General features: G+C 36.5%; 1 protein-coding gene across 7 annotated transcripts in view; it reads right to left on the bottom strand.

The window, feature by feature from the left end:
- Positions 1-22,427, bottom strand: part of CDH19 (cadherin 19) — a 114,751-nt gene that overhangs the window by 12,825 nt on the left and 79,499 nt on the right. For all 7 annotated transcript variants that reach the window (XM_063165558.1, XM_063165548.1, XM_063165544.1 and 4 more), the window contains 6 exons: positions 17,010-17,129; positions 16,208-16,372; positions 15,051-15,235; positions 13,762-14,015; positions 11,198-11,334; positions 3,071-3,192 (listed from right to left, as the gene is read on the bottom strand). In XM_063165558.1, the coding sequence (XP_063021628.1) occupies positions 3,071-3,192; positions 11,198-11,334; positions 13,762-14,015; positions 15,051-15,235; positions 16,208-16,372; positions 17,010-17,129 (983 nt within the window). The remainder of the gene's footprint in view (positions 1-3,070; positions 3,193-11,197; positions 11,335-13,761; positions 14,016-15,050; positions 15,236-16,207; positions 16,373-17,009; positions 17,130-22,427) is intronic.

Below are 22,427 nucleotides of genomic sequence, written 5' to 3'. Positions count from 1 at the left end.
GTCATAATTTACTGTGTTTACATGCAGTTATAAAGTCAAAAAGTCTAATCAAAAGGTATTCAGAGGTTTGAATGCCTTAATAATACTGTTCTATTTTATCTGATGATAACTATAGCTGTAGTGGAACAGAAGACTATTTAACAGTGCAACTTTCATGTTCAATTCATTTGGAACACAGCTCATGGAATGGTGGTGGTGCAGTGAAAGTGTTTTTCAACACTTTAAAGCAAACTTGAGTTGTGGTGTAGCATACAGCTGACTTCAGTATTATAGGACAGTACTAAACAATAACATTAAATGGATAGTGAAAATTCCATTCAAAATGTCTAATAAACATGATGAATGCATTCAGTATGATGCCAAAAACACCTATCTATCTTCTTTATATCCATTTTTATTGTCAAATTTGGATTATAGTCCCACAGACTGAAATCTAATCCTTTTGTTTAAATGACTTTTGGAGGCTAAGCTAAACATAGCTGCAATTCGCACAAAAACACCATGCATGGGCTTGAAGGTCAGCACTTAGTCAATAAAAGCAGACCAAGATTTTTGATAGTCTTCCAGAAAATCCAAAACTTCAAAGCAAGCTCTCTCATCTAGACTGAAGTTATTATTAACAGTGTATGAGTCTGGATAATTAGAAAAACAATTACTTTTACTCATAGTGTGTTTTATATTCTATATCACAAATCAGTATAGTTTTAGGCTATGCAAAAATAACTTAATTGTAACCTCACTCTACATTACTTTTATAGCTAACCAGGCTGACACCAAGATAAAGACTAGATTGAATTAAACAATTAAACATTCATTTATTAGTGGTATCTTTTCCTCCGCAGTGCCTTTCCTTCATTTTCCCCTAAACACTGTAAACTCATGCAAATATATTTTGGAATGTCCCATGAAATGAGACACAGCTCAGATCAAGGAAAGAAGTGAATTGCAGAAGTGCAGAACATCTCTGAAAACATCTCTCAGCACATTGATTCCAGCTAAAAGGCTAGACAGGTGTGATAGTGTAGCTACACAATCTTTAATCTGAACTTAACATGTAAGCAGATTCCATAGCTACTTGAAATTGATTGCAGAAATATTGTTAAGATAAAAAGGTATGTAATATCCTGGATAAGTCATTTAATTGCTTAAGCTAATTCTTCTGAAATGTAAATTTTATTTTTCATTGGACAACCAGGCCATCTATAAAATCACATTTGAATCTTTTGGTTTCTTGTTGAGAAAAAAAAAATCTGTGAGTAAAAAATAAAAAAAAAAAAGAAAAAGTTAACACCAAAGAAGATACATCAACTAACAATTCTGTTTTAATCTTAAACACTGAATAAAATATCATAAACTTTGACTGTGATAATTATGCATTTCAGTAGCATTTTCCTGTTGTTCTTCCTAAGATAACTTGTTAATGAGAAAATTATTTATCATTACTGCTGCAGTCTCAACAGGCTAAACTAAAGATGCCTGTGATTCTCCAAAGCCTATAACAATGAAAATAAAAAATTAACATTATGCTTCTCTGTAGGGTGAGAAAAATATCACATTGAATCCTCATTCATATATTGCAATGTCAAAGAATTATTCAGTGTACTATACTTAAAGAATTTATTAGCGTTGCTAACACTGCTATTCTTTGCAGAACAGTTTTATCCAGTGATTCTCAAAATATTTAATATATATATGTAATCGATACTGAAAAGTAGCTATTTATAGGTTAGCATACAGATATTATTTATCAGTAGGTGACTATGGAATACTAAAAACCTTGAGAAATTAATCACGTGGGTTTTTATCTTGGAGGCAAGTCTAAAACATGGATAACAAATATCCATGTTATAAGCATCCATATTTAATTAATGGTGTCTTGAAGCCAAGGAGCATGAAATGCAGTTGATTTAATGCCTGCACTTTTATCTGTCAAAGAGATACCCCAAGACCAATAGAAATGGCTTACTCCAAATACCTCCTAAACAGAGGTAGCCTTTGCAGACAGGAAGATTTCCAAATGCAGAACAAACAAAGTAGTTTCTGATAGAGAAATATATAAATGGATGCAAAAGGCCATAAAGAGATCATTTGAGAAACAGGAAAAGCCTTATTTAACCGCAGAGTAATTGAGGTCAAAATAAACCAAAATGGCATAAAAAGAGAGATTGTTTGACTGAGAAACTAACACAACAAAACGTTTGAACAGAACCATCACATATATCCTAAAAGTCTTTTTTTTTAATGCTCAAATAATGCTTTAGAGTGGTGGAAAAACATATAGATGATTTTCCTCTTATAGACCTTTTTTTGTTTGGTTGGGTATTTTTCGATGTTGTTGTTTATGTCATATATTTTTCTTTTTAAAAGATCCAAACTGACCAACCAAAGAAAAAAAAAAGCCTACCCCCAAAAAATTTTTTTAATATCCTGGATTTTTTTTTTTTTTTTACAGGAGGAAAATGGAAAGACAGCAGTGTAACTGGGGATTGAGGTAGCTGACTGATGATACCCCATTCGTGTGGATATCAAGTAGGAAATGGAAAATAACCTCCTGGGAAGGATGTTAAATATAACAATAAATTAAGCTACCAGCTAGGGAAGGTGTTGTGAGGGCAATGTCTTAAACATTTTAAGACTTGTGCTAAACTAGTCAGGATTTGATTTCAGTTCACAGTAAAAGATTTCTATCTGAAGGACACAATGGCTCTGGTTTGAAATTGGTCTAGGCCTGGTTCTCATGTTGTTGCTGAAGTTACCAGCCACAGGTTTTTCAACTGTGCCCCTAACATGAAACAAATTTGTGTCCTATATTTTTTCAGAAGTTTCTGCCTGTACTTTATTACTTTTTTTAAAATACAAACAAGACATACAGATTTTCTTTTAAAGGGGGAAAAAATACACACCACTGTACAGAAATTTAAATTTTGTATTATGCATATATCAACAGAATTAACTTTGGAAATAGAAAAATGCAGTCTGTACTCACAGAACTGAAAGAATCAATGCTAAACATCTCAGAACAAATCTTCATTGTAGTGAGAAAAATGATGGGTAACTACTTCATGCTCACCTGTCCAGAAACTGCATTTTCACAAACAAATGTTTCATAATTTTTAGGGAATTCTGGTGCATTATCATTAACATCAAGAACTTGAACATACACATTTGCTTCCGAAATTTTTTCAGGATTTCCTAATGGTTGAAAAAAAGACAGAAATAAAAAAAAAAGTTATGAATAATCTTCTACATATTTTAAAGTAATATAAAGATTAGAAAATTTTGGATTTGTTTATGCTTTTCTTTACCCAATCAGAAGCTGATTTAAATGTAAAAAAATAAAACATGATCAGTAAAAAATAAATAATTTCTTGTTGATTTAGAAGAATTTACTGTACAAGCCATATCTAAGGTTATGTGGTGGGAAAGTGTCGACTCTTCTAAGGGTATCTGGTGCTTTTCCAGTTAAATACGAGTTAATAAGACAAAGAGGAAGCCATGAACAACATACTGGATCAAAAACCTGTGGGACAAGTGATAAAGAGAGGGGATGATGAGGACGTAACCTGGTCAGGTATACTAATTGATGTGGGCACCTGAAGTGGTGTGAGAAAGTTTTTTCCATCAGATCAGTGGTCTTGACAATTGAGAAACCAGTGGAGAAAAAGAGGAAAACAGACGCAAAACCAAGAGACAGACCTGACAAAATGAACACAGAGACTATGGCAAGGAACAAATCTAATGGTAATTAATCGGTTATCCAGAAAACACAGGACAACAATTCCGGCTAGATCAACTTGGACTTTGTAACTGGCAAGACTTTAAATGAGAGATACCCCAGATCTGAGAAAATGGGGACTCTATGGAGATTTATGGACCCATGAGATCCATGCAGAGAGGAACAGAGTTCAGCTAGAAAAGGGTATAGAAGGGGCTGGTTGTGTGCAAAACAGGGCCAGACAGTGCATTTGTCTGGCTTAGCCTTGCACCTTCTTACCAGTCTGTTCTATCAACTTACATCTTCTTAATAAACATTTTCTTAGCCATGTTTCTGCATAATCTCACTCTTTCTCTCTGCATATGTATGTGTGCTGCAAGGACTAAGTGGCAGCTACTGGTGTGACTGCGTATGTGTGAATGAAAATTGGTTCCAGATACTGGAGCAGGATGGGGGTCTGTGATGCCAGCTACTGACTCAGGAGCACAGGGGAAAATTGTCTGTGCCCTCCTCAGACTAGGTGTGTGTGGGGCTCATGTATGCTTTTACTGACAAACTTTAAACTGGACTGAACAATGGTTAAGGATCCTTGGGTCCAGGAAAAGTGCTTGGGAGGTTCACACTTAGGGAGGACTTGCAAATCTGGGGTGCATGAGGGATTAGTATGTGAGTTCCGTGGGTTTCAAGTAAGCATCAGGTGTGCACTGGCTGGCGAGTTGGAGACCTTTGAATTAGATAAGAGGACTTGGGATTCAGGAAGGGGTGTTGGGCAAACAGATGGTATGAAGGGATCCATGAGTGTGTGTGTGCTTGTGAATCTGGAGAGTGCTGTGCATGTGTGTATATGTCTGCATTAGTGATCTTCTGCCTTCCCAGAAGAAGAGGGGAGTGGGCTGCCTGTGCTTGTAGACAGGGGGAGTCCTGTATGTAGGTGCTGCTGAAGGCAAAGCCTTGTCTGTGTCAATCCGAGTGACTGACGGCTACTGGCTGAGCCTGCAAACAGGTCAGCAGCATTCCTCACCTGGGTCTGCTGGTTGACAGCAGCTCAACATGAGCCAACTTGTGCCCAGCTGGACAAAGCTTGGCTGAGGGAGCTGGGGTTGTTTAACCTGGAGAAGAGGAGGCTCAGGGGAGACCTTATCACTCTCTGCAATTGCCCAAAAGGAGGTTGCAAGGAGCTGGGGGGTTGATCTGTTTTCCAAGTAAAAAGTGATGAGTGGCCACAAGATGCACCAGTGGAAGTTTAGATTGCATATTAGGAAAATGTTCTTCTTGGAAAAGGTTGTCTAGCATTGCAATAGGATGCCCTGGGAAGTTGTTGAGCCACCATCCTTGAAGGTATCTATAGTGCCAGATACAGATCGTGCATCAGGCACATGGTTTAGTGGTGGGCTTAGCAGTGCTGGGCTCATGGTTGGATTCAATGACCTTATCTGTTCCTTCCAAATCAAACTACTCGTTAACTCTTTGATTCTATATTGGATACCTCTTGGAAGTCCTTTACCTATCAGCATATTGAATCCTAACTTACACAGCATAGCTTTAAGAAATATCTGCTTCTCTACAGTGAAAGTTATTATTATTCTTGTAGGCAAAAAGTTCCTCTGCCATAGCAATGCTCACGTTAACTTGGATGTGTTGTTGGGTAATGAAGATGGTTTTCCAGTGATTAAAGTAACCTTAAAATATTCCAGGAATACTGAACATTTTCAGCCTAAATGTCTGTCAAGACATTAGTCACCTATATCTAAACAAGGACTGCATCAATAATTATAGTTAAAATATGCCTCATGTTAAGTGCTAGTGTCACTGCATCTCACATGTCCAGAAATTCTTAAGGCATTGATTTAAATTAGTCAAATGGATCTTTAAGAAAAAAACTAAATGTACTTCTCTCTGCCTCTTTTCAAACTACATGAGTTTGGTTGGTTCTTACAATACTTTGTTAATGCATAATACACTAGGTGCTTTGAGCAAACATTTGTTTTCTTGGATGCTATGGAATCTATGCTGATAGCTTCGAGTCTTTTGCTCAAGGAAATAGCAGGAAAAGCAAGTACCACAGAGATAAAGGCAAAGATGCTCAGCAGTTTCACATTTCTGTTCCTCCTGTGAAGTCATTACAGCTGTGCTAATTTACCAAACGTTGTGATCTGTCAGACTCATTTCCAAAAATATTTCTTTGTGGGATGACATTTCTCCTGTTGAATCAAATGTCCATATAATACAATAGGCAATGAAATAGTGCTCAGCTTCTTCTAGATAAACATAAAAAGTAGCATATATTCCTTTTAGAAATAATATAAAGAGTGTAGGAGTTACCTTAATTCTTTTGCCAAAGTCGCAACTGGATGTATAGGGCGGAGATTTGACTACATTGTCTTTCAAAGGAGAGCTTTTTAATCTTTAACAGAAGGCAGGGAATGCCTTTGGGGGCTTCAGTTGTATAGAAAATGATACAGGAAGGACCCAGCTAGTTTTGCCTATTCTTACCTTGCTTGTTTGTAGCATTCATGGGTACTATATTGGCTTTAAAGCCTACCCTTTGCTTACACAAAACATTTAGATAGCACGTTGTTGGAATCACGTCTGTATTCTTTCAAGAAAGGTTGCAGGTTTTTTGGTTTTTGTTTGGTTTTTTTTTTTTTTTTTTTGGGGGGGTTGGGCAGGAGTGATTTTGTAATAGCCTTGTTTCTAATTCTTCAATATATTTGGGTTGTACCACCATGGCTGCCATGATGGGATTTTTTTTTCCTTAGTATAGGGTTAAATGACAAAGGAAGACCATTCCTCTCATTTCTGTATCTATGGAAGTTTTTAACAATATGAAAATTTTTAATTTTTCTGAAATCACAGCTGTTTTGTTTTAGGAGGGAGCAGCATATTGCAAAGTCACTCTTGAAATCAGTGTCTGGTGAATATTTAATTATAGTTATTACAGTTTTGGTGAAGCAGAGTTACTCCATTAGTTGCATTTTGAAAAGAAGGTAGGCAACATGCATTCAGCTAATGCACCCATATCGTACAATATCTAAATATCTCCCAACTAGCAGAAAATTTTTTGTTACAATCTCTACAAGAGAGATCAGGACTTGAAAAACAAGGACAAAGACAAGAGGATGTCAAGCACAACACGCTGGATCAATGTGAAAATTAAGATAACACCTCAATTGCTAGGGATCTGTATTATTAACTTGAAAATAAAAGCAATGACCATCTCTATATACAAAACACAATTCTGTATTTGCAGGGGATTAAAGAAAGCTTACATTGACATGAGCCAAGTAAACATAAACCTGTAATGATAACAATAATACTTGCACTACTACCAACAATAAATGCTATCTTCATAATTCATGTTTTTATAGCATGACTATCATTTATGCTAAGGTAAATTTCTTTACTTCCTAAAAGAAATGAACCTAAATAGTTTTTTAAGAAAGGACTACTCCAAAAAGTTAAAAGCTTATCAACAAAAATATATATGTGACCAAGGCAGGGTGACATTTAATTTTAAATTTATATTATCCATACTGAAATTATCACAGAACATCAGTCCTGTATCCAAGTCTGGAGACCCCCCTGAAAGGACACCTGCAAGGCTCAGCAGTAAAATGACGTTTGTCTGTTGTGAGTTAATTTTGTTGGGACTGACAGTATTAAGTAAAACTGATCACAAAATCATAGATAATTGAGGTTGGAAAAGACTTCTCAGTTAATTGTCAAAATGTCAACCTAACTCTGCCATGTTCACTACTAAACCATGACCCCAGGTTGAGGTATCCCATGAATTCTCCTCCCTTGGTCAATCCTCAAGCCCTCAGCCCTGGAAACATTAAGTACTTATCATAGAGTCATCCCACCCAAAGAGAAAAACAGTCTCCCCCAGGGTGTCACAACTTCCTTGGATTTCTCCTTTTCTCCTTCCCCTGTCACTGGCTTGGTACCCCTGGTGGTCACCCCCCCTACCCCTGGTGGCCAGGCCCCTCAGCCCACCCCTTAGCTCTGCCCCCACCCCTTCCCTTTATACGCTGCATGATCCCCATGGTTGATCCTCTTTTTCCGGGTTTGTCCTATCGTAGCAGTGTTACTCTGCTGGAATAAAACCTTGCAAAAGAGCCTTTCTTGCCTCTATTGCTGAGACCGCTGTGGTGAGTGTTGAGTGGAGGTTTGACTGAACGGCCTAAATGCTAACTCAGCTTGCCTTTTGGCAGGAGAGGCTTGCTGGGGACAAGAGATGGCAGCAGTGCCCAGCACTTTAACACCCACATTTTTACCAGGTATCACATCCACAGGTTTTTTGAACACTTCCAGGGAAGGTGATTCATTTACTTCCCTGGGAAACTTATTCCAATGCTAGACAACCCTATTGCAGAAAAAAAAATCACTAGTATTGTTGTAGTGTGTTCTTAAGTTTCTCGTTTTGCTCCCCTATTTTATGTATTGTTCCCCCCTGTTTTATGTAAAATGGTTCTGTCCTCCCCAGTTTTCCCGCCACAAGCCCTTTATCAGTTATGTTTCCATGGTCACCCCTGCTCCCCCAGTTTGTCAGTCCTCCCCTATTTGTCCTTATAAGTAAACTTTTCCTCCTCCCTGGGCCCAGTCAATCACCCCCCACTCCTCCTAGTCTTCGAGAACCTTCTTCTCTCTGGGGGTTGTGGTTGGCTGTGGTCCCGGAGCCCCTCCTTTATTTTGTATTTATTGGTTGCTTTTGTATGTCAGTTAGGTTATGTACCTCCCCATACCTTTCCCTATTGGCTGGCTGGCATCCCTCCCTTCTCCACCCCTTGCCTTTAAAACCTTGCTTCACCCTTTGCTCCTGGCGATTTGCTGGTCGGTGCCTGCTGTCTGTTGGTGTCTACCTGCCATCAATTAACTGACTTCCACCCCCAGCAAGTGGTCGCTCCTTTCCTCATCTCATCAGCGTGCAAATCCAGTCCGCGATCCAGCCCAGCCCGAGGCCAAGACGCCAAGGGGGGCTGGCCTTTGCTGCAGCAGAGGCGTCGGCCTTTCACCTCCTGCTAGCCGGACCTTTGGCCACATATGCCCTCGCGCGTAGTATCTAATTAAACTTCCCCTGGTACAGCTTGAGGCCCTTTCCTCTTCTCCTCTTACTTGTTACATGACAGAGGAGACTGACCCCTACTTCCCTGCAGCTTTCTTTCAAGTACTTGTAGACAAAGTTTCCTCCCAGCCTCCTTTTCTCCAATCCAAACAACCCCAACTCCCTGAGCTGCTTCCCCCAGGACTTGTGTTCCAAATCCTTCACTCTCTCTCTTTGCTCTCCTGGATATGCTCCAGGACCTTCTGGCCACTCTGCAGTGCCACGCAGGGTGACCCAAGTGCAGGACCTGGAACTTGTTGGATTTCATACAAGTGGCCTTGGTCCATCAATCCAGCCTGCCCACATGTCTCTGCAGAGCTTTTATACCCTTCGACAGAAGAACGTCCCACAGCCCAGCTTGGTGCCATAGGTAAGCTGACTGAGAGTGCACTCAGTCCAATCATCCAGATCATTGATAAAGCATATTGAACAGAACTGACCCCGGTACTGAGCTTAGGGAAAACCAGTACTGACTGACTGTCAATTGGATAGTAATGATTTAAAGATTTCTTCCTCTCCGGCAGGATTAGAACGCCATAGTTTGTGCTTCATCGTTGAACTCGGTGAAAGTTTCTTACAACCAAGTAAAAACTTACGAAAGGAAACTTGATTTTTCTTGAGCTTTAGGCATAAAGGGGAGAGTCAAAAGTTTGCAAGTTCTCCCTGTTCACATTTAAGTTCCAACAACTTAATATTAGGCCCTATTTCTGAATAATTTTAAAACATGCTCCCTCAATGGCATGAGAATAGGATGATCCACATCACAGGTCCAGAATAACAGAGTCAAGCCTCTCTCACTAATCTCCCATCCCTGCAATTGTTGCGATGGACTCAAAAGTCTTGTCTAGTGTATGAATGTCAGGGCATATCAACAGGCTCCTGGAGCCTGTTGTAACACAGTTTTAACACTTGACTAAGGTACAATGAGCATCTCATTTGGATGAACTCTAATGACATTTTGATTGTGCTTCGGTGGAGCCACAATTTCATCCACCAAATGTCTCATGCACACAGTACATATAACTGTATTTCAAGGAATAATATACTGCTAGTTCCTGATACAAATCCTTTCAGGTGTGCCCAGACCAAGATGATGTAACTTCAGATCTTTTGAACATATCATTATAGACAGTGACCTTATCATCATTAAAGAAATAAAGAATAAGAATTCAAACATAATGGGGTCTCTATTTCTCTAAAATAAATTTCATTACCACGAAAATCTCAATTTCTTTTGCTGCAGGAGGCAGTTAATAATTTGTAACATTTGGTTCCCTCCTGTTTTATTGTTCAACTAAACAAAAAAGTCTAGGCCAAAGTTGTCCTGCTGTGTTTCCATAGAGCCGTTCATGACATGCCAGAGATCAAATTTGCTAACACCTGTTATCTGCCCAACAACATGAGAATGAAATTCATGCTTAAAATATCACAGAGAGGCTGAAAGGGAAGATAGTACCATTAATTCCTAAATACAAGTTAAAGATGTTAAAGACTTCAATGAAAATTGATACTGACTATCTTATAGTAGACTTCCAGCAGTAATGTTCTACAGGGAAGTCCCCATTTTGGCAACATTGAAGTTGAATAATGTATGTTTAAAGTGGTCATAGCAATAAATGACATTTAACTGAGATTCAGGAGTAAAGAACAGGTGCTAAGAGTATTTGGCAAAATAGGTCTGATCTATTGATTTTACTCTAGTTTCATATTTTTTTCTCCTTCCTGAGGATGAATGGGAATAGTTTTTAAATAATATCCCAGTAATCTTGTTAAACTGCCTTATAAATGAGGAGCTATTAAATTTCTAGTGCTGTCCCAGATTCAGGGGAAACAGATCACCAAAAACACAAACAGAGGTAATTTGCATTTGACTTTCAAACAAAATTGACAGGTGAAATCTATATAAAGGGGGCTTCAAGGCTCTAATTGTCCCTGAATAGACGTCTAGATGATTTAGGCCTTAACATTCAGAATTAATTTGAGCCACAGGTTTCTGACTGGTGTTAAATTAGACCCTGGCTAATTTCACACAAGTCAAAAATCTGGTGTGAAATTAACCAGGGTCTAATTTAACATAAGATCTTGCACTGCAGGAGCAATTCTTATGCTTCAGTGTAACTTGAAAGCATTACACTCTCGATCCCACTACAATTTCTTTTTTCATAAGGTCATCTTTTATGAAAAAGCACAGAACCTTGGAGCTCAAATACATTCCACTTCTATTTAACTAATCATTTTAATAATGCTCCTTAGTGCAGCAAGCAACAGTAATATAATCACAAAGAAGAATATATTCTCCACTTAAAAGAAGGCACATACAGAGGATAATTACAGTTCACAGTGTAAGAACCCCAGCGTTCCTTACATTTCTTACTCACTTGTTTCTGTGGCTGTAACAGTTAGGTTGTGCCAAGAAGCTCTCTCTCGGTCCAGAGGTTCAGTGGCAATGATTGCTCCACTGTGTTCATTGATGCTGAACAGTCTCTTTAAATCACTGCTGTGGACAATGGAGTACCTGCACCAAAAAAAGGAAAGACATTCTGTAGTACTGTAAAGTTCCATCAGAGGCAACGATATAGAAAGCTATTGTCAGCTGAGGAAACAGAGCTGTGCATATATGCATATAAATGTGTGCTGCTTCAATCGGAAATCATGAAAAATGTACATGTATAAACATTTAAAATTCAGTTCTGCCACGATCAAAGCTCTTCTTTATATAAAACTAAATACATCTCAGATCTATATTAATATGAACTGAATCTGAAATGCATTATTCATTCTTACTTCTAAGTCAGTCTCCCAGCAGGTGAATGACTTCATTGAAAAGAAACAGCAAAATTGCCACTTGTGAAATGAATAACACCAACATCTAAGTGGAGGTATAATAGCAAATCTATTTTATCATTGCTGACATGCTCTGATGCCAAGGGAAGGGGCACTATAAAGACAGACAACTATTTGTAATGAGGTGACACTAAGGCAGAGTACAAAATCCTACTGCAGGAGATTGCAGGAAAGACTCAGTGCTCCTGAGTCTTTGTCAAAAAGGGTCTGGATGCTGTGGATATGTGGATGTGTACATGTGCACATACATAAACGCATGCCACTCAAGCTGTTAAAGTCTAACTGCTTGTCGCAGGATAAAGATGAACTGGAAGAGCAACCAAAGATATTGCAACTGAAATGACAACCAAAGATAATGCAAAATATATTTACTGCTGTTAAAATGGTCTACAAAGCAAAAGACCATATGATGCAGTTGCTAAATAAAGTCTATTTCACGGAAATAAAACCTGTTTGAATAATTGAAAGATTTTTTCCACTCCAATTTGGAATGCCCACATGCAACTTTTCCTTTTTATTGTACCTTTAATTCTGCTTGACAAAGCCTTTCTGTAAATGACTCTCTAGTTTGTTATTTATAGCTACATTTTGTCTCTTTTAAAAATCACTAAGAAGATAAATTGAAGAACCAGCACAATACTATAAGTGAAAGCTCTTATAATTTAAACAAAGATTTGGATACTTATAAACTTCTATTTGAGGTATTTATAATTTTTCTGACATAGTTATTTTGTTTGGGCATTTTTTGGTAATCTGACTCTTGATAAAAATTTTTCAGAAAAACTTTATTAGGTATTTTTTATTTTTTATTACTAACATAGTGAGGTTTTGTTGCACATCTTTTTTTAATTTGTTTGTTTGAAACCTGGAGTCCACAAACCAACAGAAGTTGTTTTCTAAATTATAAGTACTGCCGTCATTTATGATAGGAATGGTTTCAAAATTAGATTCATTTTCTTGGCACTTAGCTCAAAAATATATATTTTTATTAGAAATTATGTACTCTATTCAAAAATAGCTCATTGATGCAATACCTGTATCATTGTTTTAGAACTATGTGGACATATTCAGTTTGAAGCCAGTTCCTCCAGAACATTTCTGACTAAGAAGTTATAGATCTGTGTTAATGTTTAATTGTTCCACAGAAGATATTGAAGTCAGCTAACCAAACCACCAAATGAGCCCTTTTAGAGGAGGGGACAAAAAAAAGCAAACTATGTACTTTTTTTTCTTTTCAAATATAATCTATTATTAGTCCCATAAATAACAGTAAATTAATGGAAAATCGTAACAAATCACCACCTACAGCTCTGAAGCTGTAGCATAATATATATGTGTTTCTCCTATTAGAAATCTACACGCCATAAATTATTTTGTGTCTCAACCATTTGTCACTGTATCCTGCTTTTTCTGAATTTCATAGTACATAGTGATGTCAGGCAATTCAAGAAGCTATTTTAGTTATAAATCCCATGGTAAAGATAATTACCTGGTTTCTCCCTTAAGAGACAGCAAAATTATTTATCATGGATAGTATAAAAAGAAGAATCTGCTGTTGTTGGGTTGAGTGGCTAGGTGTCAGTTGGCTTATGGTGAGAAATTGTTTTGGGTATTTTTGCATAACTTTTTTTTTTTCCTTAGGTATTTGTTGTAGATTTGGGATTTTCCCATCTCTTATTTTGTTTGATACTATTATTGTTATCGTTATCGTTATCGTTATCGTTATCCTTATCCTTATCCTTATCCTTATCCTTATCCTTATCCTTATCAATAAAATAATAATTAACAACTGTCTTTATTTGAATTTATTTTATTTATGAGTTCTCACAACTTTACGCATTCTCTTTTTCATCCCAGTGGCTGTAGGAGTGAGCAAGTGCCTTTGTGGTCCTTACCTGCCAATGTGGGTTAAACCATGACAACAGCAATAACCTTGGCTATCACAATAAAAGCACGGCTAACTGTAATTGAGAGCTGTGGTAAGGAACAGAAATATGCTTTGGAAATACCAACTACATTTCCCTGACATCACTATGTACTATGCAATCTAGACAAAGCAGGATACAGTGACAAATTGTTCACATTTTAAGACAGGTACCTGACTGGACTCTCATCATCATCTGGATCTCTGGCAGTTACAGCCCCAACCAGTGCGCCCCTCATAGCTCCTTCAACAATCTCCATCACATAGTTGTCCAAGGTGAAAACTGGAGGTTCATCAGCATCTTCCACATTGATTTTGACAATGGTTGTGTCTTCAAATGGTCCTTCTTTCAAAAAACGCTCATCGATGTGTCGATTCACAGCTTTTACTTGAATACTGTATCTCCTTTTGCTCTCATAATCCACTCTCTGTTAAGAATGAGAGATTTGGAATATTTCTTTCTTCATATTTAAATTAAATATAGTTCAATAAATGGTGTGAGATTAAAGACAAACTAGTGCTGTACTTCTTTTAAGATTGTTTAAAAAAAGGATTACTACTAGAAGTTAATTCTAAGGTTTCCTTTTTATGCTAAAAACACTTTCAAATTCAAATGTGCTTGTTTCTTTCACATTTCACACTGGCTTTAATGCTGCAGTCAAGCAAAACTGTAAAAAAGAATTCCCATAGAATATCATCCCTAATGACACATAATTTCATTAAAATTTTAGATAGTCTTTATCTTCTGAATTAAATAAATAAATAAATAAATAAATAAAAAATCTACTAAATAAATGGCTTCCCAAACTAAAAAAATCCCACAAAATAAACAAACAAAAACTTTTACACTTAAAGCATTCAATTCTTCAGGGGCCTACATTTCACTAGGCTGTTGAACTCTATCTTCCTTTCAGATGATCCCTGAGATGACTGAGAAATCTTTCTGAGTGATTCCAAAATAAATTACACAGTATCAAATAACATTAATTTTTTTTAACTCATAAACTAGTCTTTTTTGATTGTATTTAGTAGCTTTTTGAAACTATGTCCCAACAAAAAATCCACTATCTAATATATTAATAAATTCTTGTGTCAGTTAACAGGAGACATTGGAAGTGAGGTGATATTGCTTGCAATTTATTAATAAATATTTTACAGGCAATGCACAGAAGAGGTAGAACATTTTCTCACAACGGGATACACTGTGTGGCACAGTTAGGGATAACATTAAGATATTCTGGCTGTCGCTATTATATTCAGCAGTAATAGGAATGAGTCAAAAATGTCAACAGAAAGAAAAGCATTTTTTCTTTTTTATCCCTTGTAATATTCCAATCAAATCACAAAGCCTAAATAAAAAGAATAAGAGAATCCAAAGCAGTAGAACTTTCTTGCACATCCAGCTTGCTTGAGGATTTTCTTTCAATTATTAGAGATTTTTTTAAAAGTTGCTGAGATCTTACCTTTTTTAGTAAGATAATTCCTTCTTGAGTCTCTTCGTTAGTAATGATGTTAAAAACATCTGGGCTATCTGCTTCAATGAAATAGTCCATGGCTGCGTTGTCCCCAATGTCTCTGTCTTCTGCAAAGACTTTGCCTACGGTGGTGCCCACGGGAGCCTCTTCAGAGACACTCATGTAGTAGAGTCCTAAAGAAACAAAAACTGGCAAAGTTTAGTGATCTGCCATGGTTAATAGTGCTGTGGCTTGAGGTTCTCAGAGAGCTGGGGAAAGTCCCAGCTTCCACCGGAGCAATTGATGTGATCTGGCATTGTATAGATTTTGGGTGCAGGGCAGGACAATCTTCTCCCTTGGGAGCCCTTTGCTCTCAGGCCTACTTCATCAGTGTATAGGGCTAAGGACTAAAATAAAACACCTCATGGTTTTAAACTGAAGGAGGGAAGGTTTAGATTAGATATTTGAAAAATGTTTTTTACTCTGAGGGTGATGAAAACCAACACAGGTTGCCTAGAGACGAGGTGAACGTTCCATTCCTGAAAAATTCTAGGTCACTTGAATGCAGCTCTGAGCATCCCTGCCCAAGGAGGGTTGGACTAGATGACATTTAAATATCCATTCCAACACAAATTATTCTATGGTTCTATGACTAAACAGGGTGAAAAAACAGCCAAGGACAGCACTTCCCAACAGTGCAGTTTTTTCCTGGTAGCCCAATGAGCAGCTCCCGCATTTACTACAAACTACCTGGACAGAGAGGTTCACATAATTTGCCAAAAACTCTCTAGCATGCATCAGAAAAAAAGAAGAGAGGAAAATAAGAAAGAAGAGGAGTGAAAATGATGCTAAATATCCTGTTTTCCAGATTTTAGGCTGAGGCTGTACAAATTATAGGGAGCAGTTTAATGATTTGTCTCAAGAGTCTATTAGTAAGTAAAATCAGCAGAGTTGAGAGTTTTGAAAGGATAGATTTTATTTTCCTCTTGGTTTTTGAGTTTTTGTGAGGACTTTGGGGTTTTTTTCCCCTACTTTATTTTTTTACAGCTGTATGCTAAATTTAAAGCGCAGCCCTGTTCTAAAAAGACCAACCTGCAAACCTAACAGCGATACAGTGGATCTAAATTTCCTCAAGACTTCCATTACTGTAATTAGTCTCTACTCACGCTGCTGAAATTCAGGTGGGTTGTCATTGATATCAGAGAGATTGATGGTAACAGTGGCTGTTGCAGAAAATGCTCCTGGTTGCCCAACCATATCTTTGGCTTGAATGATGACCAAATACTGATCTTTTGTTTCTCTATCCATTTCGGAAGCCATTCTAATGACCCCTAAAAATAGAAAAAATAATACAATGGCATATAAGTCTCATTTTTTTCTCAACATCTGACATGGGTTTATAGTATAATATGCACATAACATGTATCACTGCAGCCAGTTATGAATTTTCCTTCTAAACTGTGCATAGAGCAACTGTTCTTATACTGGGTATTAGTAGTCCTCATGGTAGAAAGTACACTGTGTGTCAAACCCATTCTGTATATTTAGAGTTCTGGGGAGCAGAATACTCCATGTATTTCCTCTACCATGTAGAGACATGTCTATTATTCAGAAATTAGGTTTTTGGAGGGATGTCACGTATCTGTCGTTTCTCAACATACAGATAGAAATATCACATGATGCGCCATAGAGGTGTTGATTCAGAAATGTTCCTAGATCAATTTATAAAGTGTGGTGTTCAGTATCTAACTCTTAACAAGATAAATTTTTAATAAAATTTGGATTTTCTAGAGAGGGAGAATTTCATCTTCCTATGAGAAAGAAAAGTTGATTTTTTTGAGCTCTAGGAACTATGCAGAGATGTAAGAGTGTAGAGTGGTGTCAGCTGATCTTTGTTAAAATCAAGAAAGACAATTTTGCTTGCATCCATTTTATGAGTTTATGAGGGTACAAATTTGCTTGTAGTACCTGTCTTCGGCTCCACTGAGAAATAAGGCTGTCCCTCAACAAGACTGTAAAGCAGACGAGCACCATTCCCATAAGAAGGATCATCAGCATCTGTAGCTGTTACCTGTGTAACCGAAGTACCTCAAGGAAAAATAAAATAGATTATGTTTGTTTTCTTCTTGTACAAATTGTCTCATAATTATAAAATATGAATTCTTTAAAAACCTTTTAACATACCAGTTATACTAATAAACAGTCCTAAAAATTTACAGGAGCAAATGGCGTCTATTAAATTTACTGTTAAAAAGGGAAAATATTTCCTCAGCAGCTGTCCTTGTTGCATTCAAAATTTCAATTAAAACAAAAATAAACCATATACGTTTTTTCAACACTACATTTATATTGCTTAAAATGCTACGTATATCATGCCTATTTTCTAGTATGTCAGTGGAGTAAAGCAAATTGTTTCTCCTCCTCTCCTTCAAAGTATTTTACAGAATTTTCCCATAGGAATAAGAAAACACAGTCACTTTATCACCAGTAGGCCCGCTGGTGATAAAAAAATTAATTGTTAACAAGCAAAGCAACCAAGAAGTATAACAAGGCTCTGAACAAATTTTTTATTCATGAGTCTTTAATGAGCTTGTCCCAGCTCAAAACTTGTGGCAGAAATCCCAGTGCAAAAACACAGTGGAATCAAACTGCAAAGCTTGGTTTCTTCTTTGATGGGAAGCTGTTCATATCCTAGATAGAAGATTGACAGCAATCTCATGGCACCTTGTCTAATGACTGTCCTTTAAAAAATATCCACAGTAACATCATTTTTTAAGGTAATCATTATTTTTATCTTTTTTTCCTCTCCTAGATTCTGCATTAGAAAACAAATACCACTTCTTGTGAGGAACAGCAGGAAATCAAGCTACTTCCTGAAAATTTCTGGCATACATTCACACGGTTGCACCTGCTTATCAATACAGCAGTATAGTTAGGCTGGAGGGGAAAAGAAGAAGAAAAGGTGGAGTGCAAGGAGTTAGACCAGAAACACCATTTTTTAATTAAAAAAAACAAATGTGTTATTTGTCCTAAATAAAACAAATATATTCATTGCTGAGTTTTCTAGCAGCTAAATAGTTTTATTTTTAAATAGAAAAGAAAAAACAGCTTTCTCATATAAGGAAAGGCTAAAATAAATAATTTGCTTCTTTAAATAAAAAATTCTTTTTCATTTTCTCTCAATTTATTGAGCAGCATTTGAATTGATTCCATAATGCATGTTTTCTTCTCTCAGGCAGAGAGTGAACTAAGCCCTTAGTAATTCACACCAAATTTTGGACCTATATGTCCCTCATAACTTACCTACAATATCAAATATCTGACATGTGGGTTTAGATGCATAAATATAGATGACTTAGATGTGTGTATAGATGTATAAATATATATACAGATCCTATTGCTTTGGAGAAATTTTAAAGTTAAAATTACAAATTCATATTTAATCAGGGCACACATATGCCTCAGAAAACACAGAATTCTTTAATAAGTCTAAAGAGCAAATGGAATCTTCAGCTACATAACTATTAACTTCATATCAGCTGTGATCTATGAAAATTGGTCTCACAGTTGCAGAAAATTCATCCTCTAAGAACATTTAGCATGACTAGAGCACAGTTGCTTTAAAAAAAAAAATTGCTAGTTAGGAAAGGATCAGTCACTATGGATGATCCAACAGGTTCTGTATATCATTAATACCATTTTCTACTAAGCAAACTCAAGTGTCCACAACTATTTTAGGAATGCACTTATTTATAGCAATATATTTAGTAAATCAGTAATAAAATACATGTGTAGAACTTCAAAGTCATCAGCACAGCTTTTGTACATTTAAGGGTAAATCTATTTTCTGCACAGTTTCTAAGCAGTATAAAGAAATATTGAATTGAAATCAGCATTTCCTTCTTCTCTGGGACCCAAGCACACTTTTCTTCTGGTCTGTTAACTCTTCTAGAGTATTTCAGAACACAGTAGTAAGGACTTTGTTCAGCTGGAGCCAGTGAGATGCAGCTGGTGGATGTAATCAATGGAAACGTGAATAGTCAAAAGGAATCTAGTAAAGAGTGAGCTGACCTGGAAGGAAGAAATAACAGATATCCTGCGCTCCAAGGAGGAAGATAATTTATTTCTAAATTTGGGTGACAGGAGACCATGTGAAGAGCAGGCTATCATTTCTCACATTTTTTTAGAACAAAGATTGTGTGATACATGAAGCTCTACATTAAGTATGGACTATGTAGCAAGAAGAAGAAAAATGTTACCCTGGCTTTAGAGTACATCCTCAGTTTTTAATTTTCAACTTTCATGAAACTTGTATTTCTTTATACATTTAAACATCAGAAAAAAACAATCTATCAAAACTAACTAAACTAAACAGAAACAGAACCCCAACAAGAACAAAAACCAAAACAGAACCCAGAAAAAAACCGCAAACCTCAACTCAAACAATTTGCAGAATGGTATCATATTTACCTAATATTTGTATTTGGGTGAAAGAAATTGAAATGTTAATATTCCATACTCAAAAACTCCCAAGAGCCATTATTTGTTACTACATGATTGTGAGAAGAATAATTGAACAGATACAAATAATTTATTTTAAAACAATCAGTTAGCATATTTCACATTGCACATACCCCCCAAAGTTAAGAAACCACAAAGCCCTAGTCCTGACATTAAAAACATCACATGGTATAGCTTAAAATTGAACTTTTTGATTAGCTTTATTTAAGACAAAGTGCTACTTTGTATCTCTGCAGCCTTGATTTTACCCTTCTTGGGCGAAATATGGTAGAGTGCCATTTATACCCTGCAGCCCATTAGGTATACTGTGGGGCCCTCATATGGCAAATAGCTCTTCATTTTTCTAAATAATGCTTGAGATCTATAAAGACATTAAATACTGATACATTATTGCATCTGACTCTCAACCACTCCATCAGATATACAGCATTTGTACAAGTTTAACAGTTATAAGGAAGACAGTGTAAAATCGTAGCAAATGCCTGAGGGTAAAGCAGAGTCCTGTGTTCTCAGAAGAGAGTCCATTTGCTGACACACTGTTCATTTACTGTGACACTTGCATATAAAAGCCTAATAAAATTTACTACTGAAGATAAAAGAAAGCTAATAAAGAATTAAAATGTATTCCAATTTGTTGGCACATTTGTATATATATTGGTACTTGTAACTAACTTCAGGCACAGTTATTTGTGTCTATTTTCTGGTTGTGCTGTGGTTGTCTCAGGCAAGTGACCAGCACTGAATTATTATCTACTCGCTTTCTTAGTTCCAGACAAAATGTGCAGCAACAGTGACCTGCTTTTCCAAGTCTTGACCATGCTTCCTAAGAATGTTTTCTGTGAGGAAATTATCAGGAGACCAAGCATCAGTGAACTGAACCGAAGCTAGAGAGCACTGAAACAGAGCAAAGAGAAAGCCTCTCTATTGCACTGCATCATTTAAATTAACTCTGTTCTTCACCTCTTATTATGCAAAATGTTTTATTTTACTGGGAGAAAACCACTAATGTAATCAACCACTATGCTACCGATACTGCAAACTTCAGTGGGTTGTCCTTCCTCTCTGCGACGAGTTTATAAATTTCCTTGTGAGGTTGGTTTAGAATGCACACTGAAACAGGCCCCACCTCAGTAGTGCCGTCCCTGCGTTTTGAGAAGCAGGGTCAGTGAGGCCCCAGAAGTACTCACGGTGTGTGGCTCAGCTGTTTCATGTTTTGGAGCTGACCACTGTCAAATATACACTCCACTTGCATTTTATACTCCGGACATGGGCATTAGTATTCCAGTAGTGTCTCCATGAAAGAAGTAGATGAAAGAATGATCTCTGGAATGGCTATGGTATTAGTGCTAGAGAGGTCAAGTGTAGAAGCAGTAATGCAGAAAATATTTCAAGATCCTGGATGACCTGGATTCATCTATCATACACTGGACAATCGTAAATCACTGAGTTTACTACTTCAGGAAGTCCTTGTCTGAGAGAGAAGGCAAATAGGGTTCTTTCTTTATTTTTTACCCATTCTGACATGGGTGAAAAATGGGACGTGGCTTTTATTCTGATTTTTAATTTATTTTTCATTTCATATGTTTCTATATTTCAATGGAATATTTTTTTTTTACTTTATAATATTACAGGACTATCACAAAGTAAATTACATTTTCTGCAGCTTAATTAATTTTATGGTGAAGTGATACCATGTTTCAGGAATGTATATGCAATAGATGACACAGGAGAGTGGACAAAGACAGCTGAGCCTTTCATTTTTAGTGGATCTCTTTATAGCAAACTCAAGGCAGTAAAGAGTGAAACTTCTCAATGCTCAACTGCTTTTTGATAGTTTCAGGTAAGAATCAGTAGTATATGGGAAAATATTACTACTGTTGTTTTTGGTCTTATGTACCATCCTACTTGACTTTCTTTTGGTTTTTTTTTGTTTTTTTTTTTTGTTTTTTTTTTTTTGTTTTTTTTTTTTTTACTTTTTTCTCATATAGCTGTCATAAAGGCAGAAAGATAAAATGTAAGAAATTCAGTTGTTCTTACATTTATGTGAGTGTTTACGAGTCTTTAAGAGTATAAATGAAGACATACTAGATAATCAGCCATTCAAAAATTATTTTTATAACAGATTAAGGAGCCTATAAAAAGTGTTTTACCACAGAGGGAAAAAAAAAAGAAAAAAAAGAAGAAGGGATTTATCAAAATCCTAAATTTTTGAAATCCTAGGTAATTCTTGACAATGAATTGTGCTCATTTTTGCTATAAGAACATAAAAAATAAAAATGCAAAGGTCTTTGACAAATCACCTATCTTGTCTCCAAACTTGAGCAAATGAACAAGATTCAAAAGCTGGAAGAACCCTCTGAACTAGCAACTGATTATTTTAGAAAAAGTTATTTGAGCAAGAGGTCAGGTGCAGAATTGAGTCTGTCTGCACAGAGGAAAGTGACAGTGATTTCCCTGGTGGAAAGTGGTATAAGCAGGTAGCAAGTATCACTAGCAAGCAAATTGATCAAACGCATGTCTTTTGCAGCTACTGCTGGTGGTGATGATGAGCTGCGGCGTCCTGGCAGAAATTAGGATACTAACCTCACTTTCAATTAAATAACAGGCATGAGTATCCTTTTCTTTATCCTGAGATCCTGACTGGTAGAAGAAGATAAACTTTATGGCTTGCTGTCAAATATTCACTGATTCTGCTCCAAAAGTTGAGCAGATAATGCTTAATTGCATCACTGATGCTATTACATTAATGACCTCATCGAGTCGTACTTAAAGCATACTTACATTGATTCATATTTAAGGTACCACAATATTTGAATTTTTTTTCAATATCAGTTGAAATAAAAATAAACAAAAGAAAATTAAAAT

The sequence above is a fragment of the Melospiza melodia genome, chromosome 1 (genome assembly GCF_035770615.1).
Source record: "Melospiza melodia melodia isolate bMelMel2 chromosome 1, bMelMel2.pri, whole genome shotgun sequence".
NCBI lineage: Eukaryota > Metazoa > Chordata > Aves > Passeriformes > Passerellidae > Melospiza > Melospiza melodia.
This window is presented reverse-complemented; position numbering and strand designations above follow the sequence as displayed.